The sequence below is a fragment of the Rhamphochromis longiceps genome, linkage group LG14, assembly GCF_057381845.1.
Source record: "Rhamphochromis longiceps isolate RC_006_pf linkage group LG14, R_longiceps_female_GT1.1, whole genome shotgun sequence".
Taxonomy (NCBI): domain Eukaryota; kingdom Metazoa; phylum Chordata; class Actinopteri; order Cichliformes; family Cichlidae; genus Rhamphochromis; species Rhamphochromis longiceps.
In genome coordinates this window covers 10,722,304-10,738,723 of record NC_140570.1, presented here as the reverse complement: position 1 = coordinate 10,738,723, position 16,420 = coordinate 10,722,304, and the positions used below count along the sequence as shown (strand labels likewise).

Below are 16,420 nucleotides of genomic sequence, written 5' to 3'. Positions count from 1 at the left end.
TAAAGTCTATTATGGTAACAGTTGCAACATTAACTTGCACTGAACACAAACAACAGCATGGATACAAAGTAAAGCAAAAACAAAGAAAAATTAACCAATGGGAATGTCAAATCTCAGAACTGCCAGAAGACGACTGTTTTCCCGTAAAATAAGACTTTCCCATTTTTGAATTCTTTTATGTCGACGCTTACACGCCTACAGATAAAAATGTGATAAGTGTTCCCCGTTGCAATGTATTCTTAATCTGGGTCATATAAACATGCATGCATGCATGTTGGTGCGTGGGTTGTTTGAAATATTAGTAGGAGAGATCCCACCCCATTTTCCAACAAGGGAACCCTTAAAGAGCTGGAAACACAAAGTCAATTCGGAGATGTATTTCAAAGTCATTATTTAATAAGTCAATGTACAAAAATATGAGCGCTGATACAGCAGGCGCAGCGATGTGGGACGTGTACTTGACACGGTAGCAGTAAAAATGAGGAGCATTGGTGCAACATGGTTGTGCTTGTAAATTTGAGAAGAACGCTTTACGGCATGTAAACGAATTTGTATTTCTGTCAGAACCCATCAAAATTCAGGGAGGCAGATGCAACACGAGTTCCTTATCGAAGGAAAGACCGGATCAACTTTTGGTATGTGAAAGGTTTTTGTTTGGTTTAACAAGACACTTTTTGGTCATTTTTCATGGCTACAATTGCAGCTTAAGACTACAAACATTCAGTTGTTACTGGTCCGAAGACAAAGCATAGTTGAACCCTGCATTGATCACCAGTGCGAGCATGTAAATAAGGGCTCTGTGACAGTTATTAAGTTTAAGGAGGACCAAAGGGTGTAAGAGATCGTAAAAAGAGGGGCTAAAGAGGTTTGGGGTACTGATGCAAGTGCCATCTCTCTGAAGTTGGAGTTAGGATGGTGGCATGGCTGGACCTGGAGATGGAGTTGGACCAAGCCAGTGGCTCTGCAGTGAGCGCCCTTTCCACTGGCGGCTCAGTGACTTTACAGGATCTGTCGAGGTCTTCCGTAGCTCATGCCCTCCTGACTGGCTCCCTTATTGGAGCCCATCTGTAAGCCAATCACATTTTTGCCAGCCTTCATCTGCTCATCGCTGAAGTCTCGCTTGTTCTCCTGTGCCTTCCTGCAATGCAACATTGAAAATTGTCACAAAAAGGTGCCGGAGTCATTGTGTTAACAGGGCTCCGTTTAATTTTAGAGGACTCACTTGAAGAACCAGTTGGGGTCTCCCTTGTATGTGCCTTCATCCTTGGTAACGGCCAAGCTTCCCAAAGCTGACAGGGTCCTCTGCACCGCTGCCAAGTCCTTACCTGTCCCAACACACCATATTAACAACAGCACCAGTCAAAATATCAAATATCAATCTCTGAAAACTAAAACCAATATGTGGAAACAACTAAAACCTGCTGTTCCTCTAATGACCACCTCCTCTAATGGCAACACTCTGAAAATAACACGTGGTGACCACATTCATTAACAAAAAAAAAAAAAACATCTATGGTTGCACCATACAATCCAAGTGCCTAAACCCTCCACTATTAAACAATCCTGAGAGCATGAAACCTGTCTGACCTTCCCAAAGGTCCACGGTCTGGAACATGTCGGTCTTCGTGACGCCGTATTTCTCGGCAGCGTTGAGAAACTGGGAGATCTGTTCCATCTGCTTGAAGGCCATGGGCGAGCTCTGAATCTTCTTCACAGGCTTCTCGCCGGCAAACAGACTGTTAATGAGCTCGCTCAAGACCTGGAGAGAAAAAAATGAAACCAAAAAGGAGAGTAGAAAAGGGAGGGCAGTTAAAGGGAAGAAGAAAGGAAGGAGAAGCACAAGTAAAAGATTTTTATCTTAAAGCAATTTCTATTAGAAAACATCCGGGCAGCTTGTGCACTCACACATCCGTCCTTGAGCCAAGCCTGGAAGCCCTGTTTGCCGGGCTCTGGCTTCCCCACACCAGATCCACACTGACGGCTGATCCACTCCACCAGGATCTGCTCCAGCTCTGGGTCGTACTTGCTGTCGATCTTGTCCTGGACCTGCCGACTCAGGCCGTAGGATGGACCTTTGTTAGCCATGCCGGCACCCTGGGGCAGGCGAGAGAAGTGAAGTGAAGGATGGAAATGAACGAGAAATACATGCCTTCAAAGAAAAAGGGCTAATGTAGTTATGATCCCTTGATGTCACGTAATGATGGGGATTTCAGTCTCTCTGATCTTAGTCTTACCTGTGATCTCTTTTTATCAAATATTGTCACTTCTATCTTTGTCTTGCATATACGTTTATACCTATTCCATTCATAGTTGCTTTTAGCAGCTCACATGTTTGCACTGCAGTATCATTTAGGTTGAGTCTAAAGCATATGCAGAAACATGCATAGTTGTGCAAAGAATTTAAATAAAGCCACATTTACTCGGGAACACGCATACACCTCCTCCTGACTATATGCTGTAATCATGATACACCAGTACAAACATTAACACCATGCATGTCAGAAGCGTGTATAGAAGCGTAAATGCTCAGCATTCAGTACAATTATAAACCTTCCCAGGAGCACCAGCAGTAACAGTGCTGCGTCTCCCAGTGCAAACCATTCAGCCCCGTCAGGATGGACGGTGTGCAGAGGGAGCTCGCTATCAGCCAGCTGATTTTTGCATATGTTCCTCTGTAATGCCAGCACACACACACACACACTTTTTCTTCCTCCCTCTCTCTTTTTTTTTGGGTTTTGCTTTGCACCAACGCACAAACACACATACAGCCAGCACTTGTTTTTTTTTTTTTTTTTTTCTCTCCATTTTATGCTTCTGTATTGCCTTTGGGCCAACAGCCAATGAGTGCAAATGAGTGCAAAATCTCATATCAAAGTGCTGTCTGCACCATCCAACCTTTGTTGCCATCTTGATGTCAGGTCACGTCAACTTCCCTGTTCCTGGAGAGGTTTAAAGTCGAAACATTGAAAAGGTTAAACTTCTCCTCTGGCTGGAGTAGCGACTCGTTCTGGCACAGGGTGAGGAATGCTGTTGTTCTGTTTTTACACAATGCACAAGTTTTTCTGATTGGATTCTTTCCACTGTAGCAGAGGCCTGTAGGGGTCACTGACAGAAGATAAAGTTGGGACTTTTTTTCTTAAAACGTTCCTTTCTTTCACATTCCTCTTATTTTCATTTGCTCATTTATTCTTTCTCACTCAATGATTTGTGAGGCATGGAAACCTGTGATGGAAACAACGTGCAAACACAATACTGGCACATTCCCACTTTGGAATATTCAACCTACTTTTAGCTCCATGTTTTTGTTTTTTCAGTTTTAATTTCACCCGTCTCCTACTCGTTGCTGGATATGCAGCTGATGAGTGAGCCAGTGTAGCTGTGTTTATGTAAATTGCAGATTATAGGCTGTACTTTATGGATTTTTACATTACATTTCAATGTAATTACTTATTTAGTTTAGTTTGGTAAAGGGATAAAAGACATGTGGATTTTTTTGGTGTCGTGGATATGATAAATAAAACCATTGTACCATTGTACGAGTACATATCCCCCATGTCTGCGTATTAGAGGCTGAATGCCAAAGAAGTGAATGGCTCCCAGCCCAGAACGTCCAGAGCTCGTTACCTCCAGCCCAGTTTCATATTCTCTGCATACTCTGTGGTGCTTTTCCAGACCACAGGAAACCAAACACACATGCTGGGGAGCACGCTCACTTACTTACAACCACAAGTTCAGATATTATATCTCTTCCTCACACACACACACACACACACACACACACACACACACACACACACACACACTCATACCTCTCATTATTCCGCCTGACATTTGCCATTATATAATTATTATTTCAAAGCAATGTGTCTCTGGTATAATTTCAATCTGTCCTTTTTTTTCTCTTTTTAAACACTGGCCCTCCTGAAACACTCTGTGGGCTTTGACCACGAATCCTTCACGCTACACTTTTTTTAAATAGGAAAAGTAATAGACGGCATCTTTACCACACTGTGCACTCAGTGCCTTCTCCCACCACGAAGAGGAGAAAGTGTGCACTGCATAACAACCAAACAAAGCTTATATAATCTTTTTTTTTGGAGGTTAAGTAAATCCATTAAGGCCTAGTCTCTATTTCTGGTATTTATGTGCATCCAGGGGCCTGATGTTGTGTTTGGGACCCGGCCCAGGTCCAATAAATATCTGCTAAACAAGCTTCTGTGCTGTCTGGCTGCTTCTGCTTAATTCTGCTGCATGGGGAGCTTTTCATTTATAGCGACTTCTAATGCTTTGTACTGTAGAAAGAAAAGGATGGAGATTTTTGTGTAAGAGCAATATGGCAGTATGAACATTTAAAAAAAATAAAAAATAAAAATCACCAAAGATGGCCAAAACCACAGATTTGAAGTAAAGGCGAGCCTCAAATACCTCTTCTCAAAACTCCCAAAGAGCTCTATCCCACAGTCATGACTTCATCACCTCAGTCCATTCATCTCTCCCTCTCCTGTGTTTTCCCCCGTCTGTTTCTCTATCACCATGGCAAATGTGCCTAATGCCAGAACAGGAAACCAGTTTGAGGGCTGTGGCAACTGCGGCAGCCCGAGGGGACGTGGCATCGGACAGCCTCGCCTCCTCTACAGTTAACCAGCTAACCGCCATCTAATGATTTGTATGAATAAGCTGTGGGGTGCTTGTGGAAGCGGCGCACGCTCTATCCTTTTGTTTCTCAGCTTTTTAGAGAGTCAGGATTTGGCGTAAATCTGCTGAACTTTGTCAGCTGAGTCATCTGGCTGAAGGATGCCATCCCAGCTTGGTGATGTGCTGGTTTTATTTTATTTTTCCAGTTTATTCCAGGGGCACAGAAAAGTTTACTCCGACCTGCCACTTTCTGAAAGCCCTTTGCAGTTCTGATCATTCTGACAAACTTTACAACAGTTGTACATGTGAGCTGATGTACTTCTAGTGACTGTGTCATGTGAGCACTGCTGTCCGGCTCACAGCAACTATGCACTCTTACAAAGACGTGATCAGTCCCTGGCTTCTATAAACCTCTGCTGTGTTTATGTACTGCTCCTGGATTGGCAGCGCAGATAGTGTTATCTCCTCCTGTTGCTGCTGTTCAGAAACTCAGCTACCCACTAATACTCCTTCCCCTCCTCCTTCCCACTGCTACTGCTGGCTGGCTTTACTGGAATCACTGGGTGTGCTGCCATCTTTGATGATTTGCTCATTATCTTCTCTCCAAACGCTGCTCCACATCAGGCAGCAGCTTCATAATGTATTCATAAAGACAGATGGAAACTTTGGACAGCTCTGTATCCTCATTATATAAGTGGCTGTAACTGTCTGCTCTGTAACTCATTACGCCTCAGAAGCTCATGTATGGCAGTGGATCATTTGCTTGTACAAATAAAACTATGCCGATGTGGAGATATATGAAATGCTGTCTGGCTTTTATGTCCTTTCAGTTTAAGGGAAAATATATATATCAGCCCTCAAATAAGATATGCACCGCATTACAGTTAAACGGTGAGTTTATTTGCACAAAGTTTTAAGGTATGTATATAAAACGGTACAACCAGGCTTCCCGTACAGCAGTTTTTAATCAGAGAATGAAGATTATAAGCAGCTGTACTCAATCACGTGCAGATATTTGCAAACTTTTATTCAGTCAAATGCGCAAAAATCTTTAGTAAACCCGATAGTCTCTGCATACGTCGTAAACCATTGGTGCATATGGATGTTTGAGCTCCCATCTGCTCCTGGATTTTTCATGCAAACAGCCCCTTTGACCTCCGAAGGATGAAATTAGTCATATTCTGTATGTATTCCTTTTGATATGAATTTAACACCCCGCATCTGACCATCATCAACCAGACAACCATCACTTCCAGGAGTTTTACAAGGGAAAAAAGACAAGCATACTCACTGTGTGAAGCAATAGGTGAGTTCTCCGCTGGTGAAGGCGTGAGTGTGGATGCTTGACTGAGTGTTTGTATATGCTTGGCAAGGGACCTCCCTCTCAAAAATGCCGGCTTAAAAGGAGCAGATGAGGCCAGATGACTTCACTCCTCTACTGAGAGAGTGAGAGAGGGCGGAGGAAGGAGGGAGCAACGAAAGCCAAGAATGAGGGCGAGTGAGAGGGAAAAAAAGGAAACTTCATCCTTAAAAGGGCATGGCCTTTCAGCAGCTCCCTCTCCCTCTGCCTGTTGCGTCTCTTCCTCTCACGTCTAGTCAGAACGCCCAGCCTTATTTGGGTACGGCTGTTCCACGCAGAGAGGAGAGAGACGGCAGCATTGGTTTGGTCGGCGAGAATTCCCCAAATAGTTTCGCCGCATTGCTCTTCGTTCAAAGTGGCATCAAGAAAAAAAAAGTGACAGCAAGATGGCGGAGGGAGAGGCTGGAGGGAAGCGGGGAGGAAGGGTGATGGGATGGAGGTGGAAAGAAAAGAGAGGAAGTGACAATTGGTTGTGGGGGAAATAACTAAAGTATTGTTCTATACTACTGTAGGGACTGAGCAGTGTCAAAAGTGACTATTTCCACATTTGTGTACACTGAGGAGGGAAGGAGGAGAGGAGAGATAAACAGGATGGGAGTAAGAGAAAGTCATCAAACTTTGAGACAGAAAGCTCCATGTAAGTCCAGGGTGCGTGCATGGATCCCACCGCAAACATTCATGACATTTCCATCACCTCCTTTCCAGTACAAGCACATTTCAGCACGATGCTCCTGTGTGCATATGAGAATTCAAACGTATAGTTACAAACTCTCTGTGAAGCTGGACAGATCACAGAGCGAGAAGCTAGTTCAGACCACTCCTACATAAAACAAAGCATCTATTCATACTGACAATGACAAAGTTACACTACATTTAATAAACTCTGCCAGCTGTCATACATTATGTTTTGTCCACATACCTGATAGAAGTAATGAATCGCTTTGCGTCGCAATCACTTTGTCGTGTCACAAAACATCTGTCTTATGATCATTGGTTTCCATCTTTAGCACTCTAATATTCAAGTTACATGACTTTGATCTTCTCCTTTAATCCTGCTTCCATAAGCTGTAAAAATAAAAGGAGAGCCAGATGTTTCTGTGTGCTTCATCGAGTGTTTTATTGAGTGACTATGAGATATGAGGTATGTTAGTCTTTGATAGATGAAGACGTAAAATGGCAAAATAAAAACGAATCAAACACAGAAAAGAAATGCACAACAACGTCTCATATGTGCTTCTTTGCACGTGTCAACAGTGTAGGAATAAATCTTCCACACATGGCTGTGCGGTTGGTACTGGTGGTTTTTGTGCTTCGTGCTCAGTGTTGCAGAGTAATCACATTACAGTTACTAAGCTAGCAGTCATATTATTAAGGCTTGATAGAAATCTAAAAAATGTGCAGGAAAACAGCTAAAATCGCAAACAGTTTCCAGGCCAGAAACAACTGCTGACAACAGGACAGCTACTGCTAGCATGCATCTGCAAATACAGCATGCTAACACATAGCTAGCAGCTTGTGGTTTTCGCCTTTGCTCACACTCGAGCACAAAAATCTTTCTCTTAAAAAAGAGTGCTATGTAAGTGTAAGCATCACCCTTTGAAAATGTACCAACTCATGTGTATTTTTTTTTACATATCTAGTAATATGTTTGTATAAATGACTTTTCATTGAGTAATACTCCCTGTACCAAACCCCAGCCCCAGTAGTACTTGGCGCCATCCCAGTAGGTAGCGCCCAGTTCCTTAAAAGGACGACTTGAAGCTGATTCCAAAAGTGAGTCAGTTCCCATACACCCCAAAGTAAGACGCTAAGCTGCAGCAGAAATAAATACTTGTGCTAAATTTTGCATCCTAACCCTTCAGGGTGTGGATTTTTTCTTTATATGTTACCTGTTTAAATAGAGTTTTAAAGTTGTGTGTTATCAGACTTGAGCATGCTTTACATGATGGGGTCCCGACTTAGCCTCTTGCTGTCTGCAGGGAGTCAACTCAGCGTGACTGGTATCGCCAACGTGTTTGTAGTGATAATCAGAGACAGGCTGATGGGGGGAGGTTTGGGTTGTTTTGCATATTTTGTTTTTCTTTCTAAGAACTATAAGTGAGATCATATATCATTTATACAATTTCCTCCAACCTCCAATCTGCAGTAAGTTGGGATCTTCTCTCACTTTAACGACTAAAAATAAAGTGCTCTGCTACCGCAAAGAGTACAGTTCTGTACATTAGTGAATGAAATACTCAGATGCAATTGAATGCAGACTTTCAGCCTTATTTTAGCAGGTTGAACAAAAAGTTTACATAAAAATGCTAGAGGAAAATGCTTTTTTAACACGATCCCTTCATTTCAAGGGATCTAAAATAATTGGACAAATGAAATAACCGAAGATAAAATGTTCAATACTGTTGTTATGCTTCTTCGAAAACCCTTTGCTGGCAATGACAGCCTAAAGTCTTGAACTCATTGACATCACCAGATGCTGGGTTTCCTCCTTTTTAATGCTTGCCAGGCCTTTACTGCAGAGGCTTTCAGTTGCTGTTTGTTTGTGAGCCTTGCTGATGATGATCTTGATTTCATCTGTCCAGTGAATGTTTCCCAGAACTGTGCTGGCTTTTTTAGATGTCTTTTAGCAAACTCCAATCTAGCCTTTGTATTCTTGAGGCTTATGAGTGTCTTGCACCTTGCAGTGAACCCTCTGTATTTACTTTCAAGCTGTCTTCTCTTTATGGTAGACTTGGTTATCTATATGCCTACCTCCTGGAGAGTGTTGTTCACTTGGTTGCATGTTGTTAAGGGGTTTCTCATCACCAAGGAAATGACTCTGTGATCATCCACCAATCACAAAACTGTAGACTTTGCCACTCCTTTTTTCAGTTTTCACAGCTCAAGGATTAAGGATAGCTTGTTTCACCTGCATCGAGAGCTCCTTTGAACGTATGCTGTCGGTTCACAGCAAAATCTTCCAAATGCAAGCACCACACCTCAAATCAACTCCAGGCCTTTTATCTACCTAATTGAAAGCTTTAACTTTGCCTTTGTTGGCATCTTTAAAATATCTTTTTAAAAATCTGTCAGTTTCATTAAGTTTGTTGTTATCGGCATTTTTGTTGTGGTCCCCGTCGTTTTACTTTGATAAACTTTGTGTATTCACTCACAGTGAAAACCTTCCACAGTAAAGACAGATTCAGGGGAGCATTTTAATCCAGTATCACATAGCTTGTACTGTTGTGGTGCGAGAAATTCCAGTATTTTATTTGAGTGTCTCTAATTAGCACTTTTCTAAACAAGCTAGCTAGCATTAGTGATCCATCCTCTTGTGTTAGTGTGTTCATCGCAAGGTCTAAAAACCAGTAACAACACCCACTTCAGAGTCTGCAAACAATTTAGATAAAATGTGTGTCATTAGGAGCAGCTGCTTGTTCAGTCTGGCTTAAATATTCACCATTATCAGGAATTTAATATGCCATGAGTGAGCCTGTTATCTCTGTTTCTGTGGTCAGAAATGAACTTTGACCTTAGTTTGATAATAGAATGAAACTGTTCTCATTCCCAACGCATAACATACCGATGATTTGTCACGTCCCGAGGCATCACATAGGAACGTGAAAGGTAACCTTCTGCATCCATATGGATTGTGGATGGAGTCCAATAGAATGATGCTCCTGGCAGTAACACACGTTCCAGCCTTGGATTCCAGCCTTGACCCTAACCATAACCCTAACCTCAATCGTATTAGATTGTGTTTTCCAAAGTGATTCATGATGAGAAAGTAAAATAAATGTACATGTGTAGATTCATTCCAAATAGTTCTCATGTTTCTGAACGAGTAACATACCAACGATTTGTCACATAGTGTCAGTATGTTATGCTTTGGGATGAGAATGTGTTGATAGAATAACGGATCTGGATCCTGATGCAAACAGGCAACACTTAACATGTTGTGTGTCTTGCATTGAGTACAAACTGAAGAAAACAAGAGGCTAGCTGTTCGTGTTTTACCAGTCTTTGTGCTAAGTTAAACTCCTCTGAGAAGTAGCTACATATTAAACAATTAATCATATATTCACAAGTTTACAGCTTTTCACAGCAATAAAAACCTCTCTCATGGTTATTGGTATTATTAGATGAACAATTAAGTAACATAAAAGTTCCAGTTGTAAGCCTTTGATTTACTACAGCAGCATTTCTTTCATGTGTAGGATAAGAAATGCTCTTTTTGCACCTTTTTTCTCATATTCAGATATCTCTTGAACTAAATGTATAGTTTGGAGGACTTCCCTTTTCTAAGCTCAAACTGGGCTGTATGTGGTCCATGATGTAAAATGAGTTTGACATCCCAGCTTTAAAGTAACAACATGGACCCACCAGCCTGTGCTTCTGGCTTCTAAACAGAAGCTTCCTATTGGAATGACTGGTATGTCCAATTTCTCACAGCATGTGCGTGCATGTGTGTGTAATCTGCTCCTACATCATGTGTTTGTTTAACTGAAGGTGGGTCGTGGCCAGATGCCATCAGCAGTAGCAGCAGCATTGTTATGATCCACTGTCATCCTTCCTAATTTTTTAGAAAAACCTCTCACTGCTTTTTCCATTCATGGATGTTGCCTATGTGAGTGTGTACGAGTTCTGAAATTAAACACACGCCATCACTGTCAACTAAGCTTTTATTATGTCATAACCCAAAAATTTCACACTTTATCTTTATACAGACAGACTTTGTATAATTTATTGACACAGATTTAGATCTTAATCATGGAAATAACTTTGAAGAAGTGATTTTCTTGTTTTTCTTCTAACTATGCACAAACTGTGTTTCTTGGCATATTATGTGATAGCAACAAACATCTTTGTAGTTTTTTGTTTAAATCTAATGCAGGGGCTCTTAAACAATGGGACCTGCCCCACAATAAATCACAAACCTATATCTGGTGGGTGAACACTAGTATTTTGATTTCAATCCATTTAAGGTCCTGGAATGAGAAAGATGAAGTGACCTGGCTCTCCAGGTGGTGTATTAGGCAGCAATGTAGGGGTACAGGATGTAACCAGTGAAGACATTGTACTGAAGATTTGTACAGAGTTTCCTCCCAGACGTCAGGTCAAGGTAGACCTGATCGCCCCTCTGCATTTCCAGTGCAACGACCTGAAAAACAGATGGTAAATTGTGTTTCTCACTGTTTCTCTCAAAAATGACACAGTCTCACATTTAGTAACTGTATTTGTAGCAACCAATTTACCTGCGTGGCGCTGTCCTCCGTATCCTCTCGATTATTCTCCCACACACTGGCTCCGCGCTTCCCATTCTTCATAAGCTGGACCTGCACAGAAAAGTAAGGTACAACTCATTTTGTTGTTGCTATACAGCGAGACCAGTCAAATGTTATCTGATATCAGAAATTTCAATCTGCTTTGTTTACTTTATGGTAGAGGCGCCCATTCTCTCCCACAGATGAGTAGGTTGTGAAAGAAAAGACGTAAACACCAGGAAAGGGGGCAGTGAAGATACCTGAAGAGACAGAGAGTGCAGAGTTAGTGAGTTAAACTCATAGGAGTCATAGGAGTTTAAGCCTTCTTTTTCTGTGTGTGTCTTACCCAAGGACGGGTTATATCCATTGCCACTGTTGAGAAGAACAGAGTTGAAGGGAACTGGAATATTAATATTGAATGGACCAAAGCAACGTTCTGTTGATCCAGGAACCATAAGGGCAATATTTGGGTCCATTGTGGCCTTGAAGGCAACCTTGATTTTATCTGACAGCGAGAAGGGAGAATTAATACTGAACAACAGAGGTCAATGGCCTCAAAACACTTTGAATTTAATAAACAAGGGTGTTCACCTGTGAGTGACTGTACTCTGCCTTTCAGTGTGCTGATGTCATGCCACAAAAAGGTCATCCTTTCTAAGATATCCTCTTCTAATTGGAGCATGTCCCTTGCTGCACAGCAGCAGCCGCGCTGTTGATTGAAAGTGCAATTGCAGTCCGATGTTTCACAAGTCAGAGCTCCCTTCCAGTTAACTGGAAAAAACAGAGGAACACCAAGAAGGGCAAACAGATATGGCTTCAGCCGTCAAACTAAAGTTACTAAACTTAATGTTATATAAGAGTTTGTCAACAAAATAAGGCCGGATAACATACGTGCTGCCTGTTTCAGCATTAAGATGGTGTCGGACTGGGCCTGCACTGGATTACAGAGAAACAGTGACCCCAACAGGAACAAAACTGGTAATACAACCATCTGAAAAAAACAAAAAGCAGAATCCAGTATTTTATCAGACTAGAGAGGCCAAGTACTCCTTTCTTATAGATAGTAAGCTAAACACTGCTGAGCTAATGCAAGCATTTTCAGGCCTATCAGCACTAATTCTCACACCTTTAACTGAGTAACTGAACTTTTTAACATAACTGCTGGAATTACCTAAAACTAGCTACCTACCTTACCATACAACAACTTAAGTATTGTGTGTAAAGTGAAGAAGCTCATGTTTACTCAGAAAATTCTACTTAGATTTTGCCAACCTTTAGCAGTGTATTTTTGATCTTCATTCTGAGGTGTGTTGTAAGGAGGAGTTAAATGCTTGAAGCCATTCCCACCAAACAACAATGGTAAGGACGAATGTGCTGCGTTACTTAAAAATGCTGGTTTCATCTCTTGCTAATTGAGTGTGTACAACATGGCTATTACTTTTCAGCCACATTTAGTGTGGTTTAGGCTTAGTTTTGACCTGCTCTGAGCTATGTTATCTGCCTAGCCAATTAAGCTAGCTGCTAGCAAGTAAAAATACCAAAACTTATGCTTTCCTCAGAAAAATCCCAATAAGCTAGTATATACCCAGCTTAAACTCTAAGAACATGATGTTTATGTCGGCTAGATGTCTACTTGGATTTTTAGCCCTCTGTGTATGGATTCTTATTTCTTAAGAATTTTTTTGTCATCTAGGCTAAGTCCAAGTTTCACATTAATATTTCAAAATTTTGACTTACACAGGCGTTACTCAAAATTTTTAGATGTTTCATAAATTTTAATTTTAAGATTGTCTCAAAAAAGTTCCACTTAACTCTGGCTGGCAAATATTTTCAGTATTAGCTTTAAAATATGACTGACTTTGTAACTCATACCGACTTTTTGGACTGCTTTTTTAACCTAAATTAAAATGGGTAAAACTGAAATGTAGCAGAAAGCAGAGATAATGAATTTGACCTTGATAATATACATCAATCTGGTACCCGTGATACTCTTTATCAAGGCCATAAGTCAGTAGTTGAAAGCTAGAGTGTTAAGTATTTTGGTTATCTTACTGTAATCATCATAACATGTATATTAGTTAATGTCTGCATATAAACAATTTCCTTTTTCAGTCCCACATACAGCAGTATTTTTTTTTTAATTTTATATGTTTCAAATAAAGGTTAATTATATATCATCCCCCTGCGAAAGCAATGTAACGTTCTTCATTTGTATTTGTTTCACATTTTTATAATGTATATGTAAGGACTTAATCATAAAACTTACTGTTTTTCTGGTCCTCTTCTTGTTCTGAAAGACTGGGCCTGTGTCAGGTTCTTGTGAATTTAAGAAAGTTAATGGCGGAGGATGAATTCAGCTTCTTATTGTTACACTTTGGGTGATCCAGCCCATGAGGGTGCGAATGACAGTAGCTCCACCTTTTCACATGAACACACACACAAACACACAAGTAGACATTGGACAGCTAAGCACTAGCTATCCAATCCCTGCCACGGTGACAGCCTCAATTGCCTCTGTAATACAGTCCTGTAGATCATTTTCCTCTAGTTTAAAAGAACAAAAAGTGTTCTCACAGCACCTTTTAGCACTTATTGTGTGGACAGTAATACTCGTTTTTAGGACAGCAGTATCTGGTTGCCATTGTTCAAATGATGCCAGCTGCTCAAAAATGTAGATAGTTGTCAGGTCCCCGAGAATATAATAACACTGAGATAAGAAGACAAATGGAGCTGAGTTTTATCTGATTTAACAAAAACAATATACAGTATTGCTTTCCCACGATTGCTTTCTCTTTAAGTATTGTTGGAAACTCAGATAGTGGTAGTAGCCCAGTTTATCATCGATATGAGATAAAATAAAAATAAAAAAAGTGGGAAACACTTTAACCTGGTTCAGAGAATTGGCCTAATAAAGTCTTTTGTTGTGCAAGAATATGTTAGCTGACTGCACAATCGTCATAAGATATTGCATTCTGTTGAGGCCTATAATATGTGCCTAGATATGTCTATGTGTAGATAAGAAATCACGATTGCCATTATTTGGGAGTAGATTGATAACATAGACACTTCATTTGTTATCTCACTTAGAAACTTTGATCGTTTGAGTATGAAATTTTGCTTTACAGAGGTTAAACTCTGCTCTCCATGTGGTAGAATGGTGAAGTTGTTTCAAGTGAAATACTTGGAAAATAAATGAATGAACTGCACCAAAAACATTTGGTGCAGAAAATCATATTTTTTAACCAACCACCATTATTTATAGAAATATACAAACATAAGTGGTAGTACAGTGTATATAAAGCAAATCTGAGTTTTTACAAAGTATTGAGCTTGAAAATGAATATTTGGTTTGACCACCTACTCAATCGTTCTTATAATTTCTTTAAGCAGTCTTCAGGAAAAGTTCTCCAGACGTCTTGAAGGAAAATTCAAACCTTTAGATCTTGGCTTCTTTTCATTCGGTTCTCTGTCAAGATGATCCCACATTGCTTCAATAATGCTGAGTTCCAGGCCCTGGAGAGATCAATCCACTCTTTGTCTGTTATCCAAGTATTCTTTTACTGCATTGCCAATGTGAGTAGGGTTATTGTGGTGCTGAAGAATTAAGCTGTTGCCAATTAGTTGCTTTCCAGATGGTATTGCATTGTTTAAAAATCTGACTGTACTCTTCTGTACTCATAATTACTTCAATTTTGACAGCATTTCCAGCGCCACTGGCTGATGCAGCCACAAACCATGACAGTGCCTCCACCATGTTTTAGAGAGGCTGTAGGCACACTAGTTTACCTCTTTACTCAGCTCCTTCTTGACAACCAACCTTTTACTGCACAGTCCAATATAAAGCCTTTGTAGACTAATAGATCCTTTGAATAGTAGTAAGATGCAGAGCATGCATGACCAGCTGAGGCCGATGTTGTATTTCCAATTAAAAAAAAGATCCTCTAGGCTATAAATAGACCTTGAACTAAGCATTTTCACCACCACCATCTTAGTGTTCGAAACTTGACATGATGAATAAGCAGTGGATCTGACTGCACTGAGGATATATCCCGGCTACTCTAATTGAACACAATTTATTAAAATAAATAATAGTTTTGATTCACTAGGACTTGAAACTAGCGACTGTGTCTATAAAATCATTTACAGAGAGTTTATTGAAAAAGGGTTCTAGGAGGCATTTTCTTAGACTTCTGTACACCCAAACTTCTATGTAACCAGCTGGCCACTAGTGACTACCTGACAAGATTTTGTATGGTAAATGGCCCAATTGTTAACCCATTGTTAGCTATAAAAATGAATTGCCCCATCATATGGGGAAGCAAATAGATAAATCTGTGTGTGCGCTTAATACAACATCGTCCTTAGCATGAAGTTAACAAATAACGTGATTGTACCAAAGTGTATATATTGAAATCATAGTTGGATATTTTTTTACGCATAAAAGTTAAGCATTTAAAATTAAAATATTGGCCCCATTAACAAGGGTTTGCTGTACAGCAGATCCTCATTCACCTCTACTGTTTGTTATTAACCTGAAACCAGGTGTTTTGTTCAAAAAGACGTGGCCCTATTTGATAACAGGGTTTTTCATGTGTTGACAACCACATTTAAAAATGTCCGTACTCCTGGAAAAATGTATTATACACTCAACAAAAATATAAACGCAACACTTTTGTTACTGCTCCCATTCCCCATGGGATGGACGTAGAGACCTAAAATTCATTCCAGATACACAATATAACCATCCCTCCCAAACAGTGGTCACAAATCAGTCCAAATGTGTGGTAGTGGGCACATCTGCTATATTGAGATAATCCATCCCACCTCACAGGTGTGCCACATCAGGATGCTGATCTGACATCATGAGTAGTGCACAGGTGTACCTCAGACTGCCCACAACAAAAGGCCACCCTGGAATGTGCAGTTTTTTGCGCTATTGGGGGTCTGGGGACCCAGAACTGGTCAGTATCTGGTGTGACCACCATTTGCCTCATGCAGTGCAACACATCGTTGCATGGAGTCTATCAGATTGTCAATTGTGGCCTGTGGAATGTTGGTCCACTCCACTTCAATGGCTGTGCGAGGTTGTTGGATATTCGTGGGAACTGGTACACGCTGTCGTATACGCCGGTCAAGCACATCCCGAACATGCTCAATGGGTGACATGTCCGGTGAGTATGCT

General features: G+C 40.7%; 2 protein-coding genes across 2 annotated transcripts; both read right to left on the bottom strand.

The window, feature by feature from the left end:
• Positions 1–378: 378 nt before the first annotated feature.
• tagln (transgelin) lies at positions 379–6,087 on the bottom strand. The gene is made up of 5 exons (XM_085429128.1): positions 5,927–6,087; positions 1,906–2,094; positions 1,588–1,759; positions 1,223–1,325; positions 379–1,138 (listed from the first exon to the last, which is right to left on the bottom strand). Exons 2-5 carry the CDS (start codon positions 2,083–2,085, stop codon positions 1,000–1,002), a joined length of 594 nt encoding a protein of 197 aa, XP_085285254.1. The 5' UTR covers positions 2,086–2,094; positions 5,927–6,087; the 3' UTR covers positions 379–999.
• Positions 6,088–10,648: 4,561 nt separating this feature from the next.
• Positions 10,649–13,643, bottom strand: cbln18 (cerebellin 18). Its single transcript, XM_085380387.1, has 7 exons — positions 13,505–13,643; positions 12,130–12,229; positions 11,830–12,009; positions 11,585–11,743; positions 11,410–11,498; positions 11,230–11,310; positions 10,649–11,135 (listed from the first exon to the last, which is right to left on the bottom strand). Exons 2-7 carry the CDS (start codon positions 12,227–12,229, stop codon positions 11,007–11,009), a joined length of 738 nt encoding a protein of 245 aa, XP_085236513.1. The 5' UTR covers positions 13,505–13,643; the 3' UTR covers positions 10,649–11,006.
• Between the last annotated feature and the right edge of the window lie 2,777 nt (positions 13,644–16,420).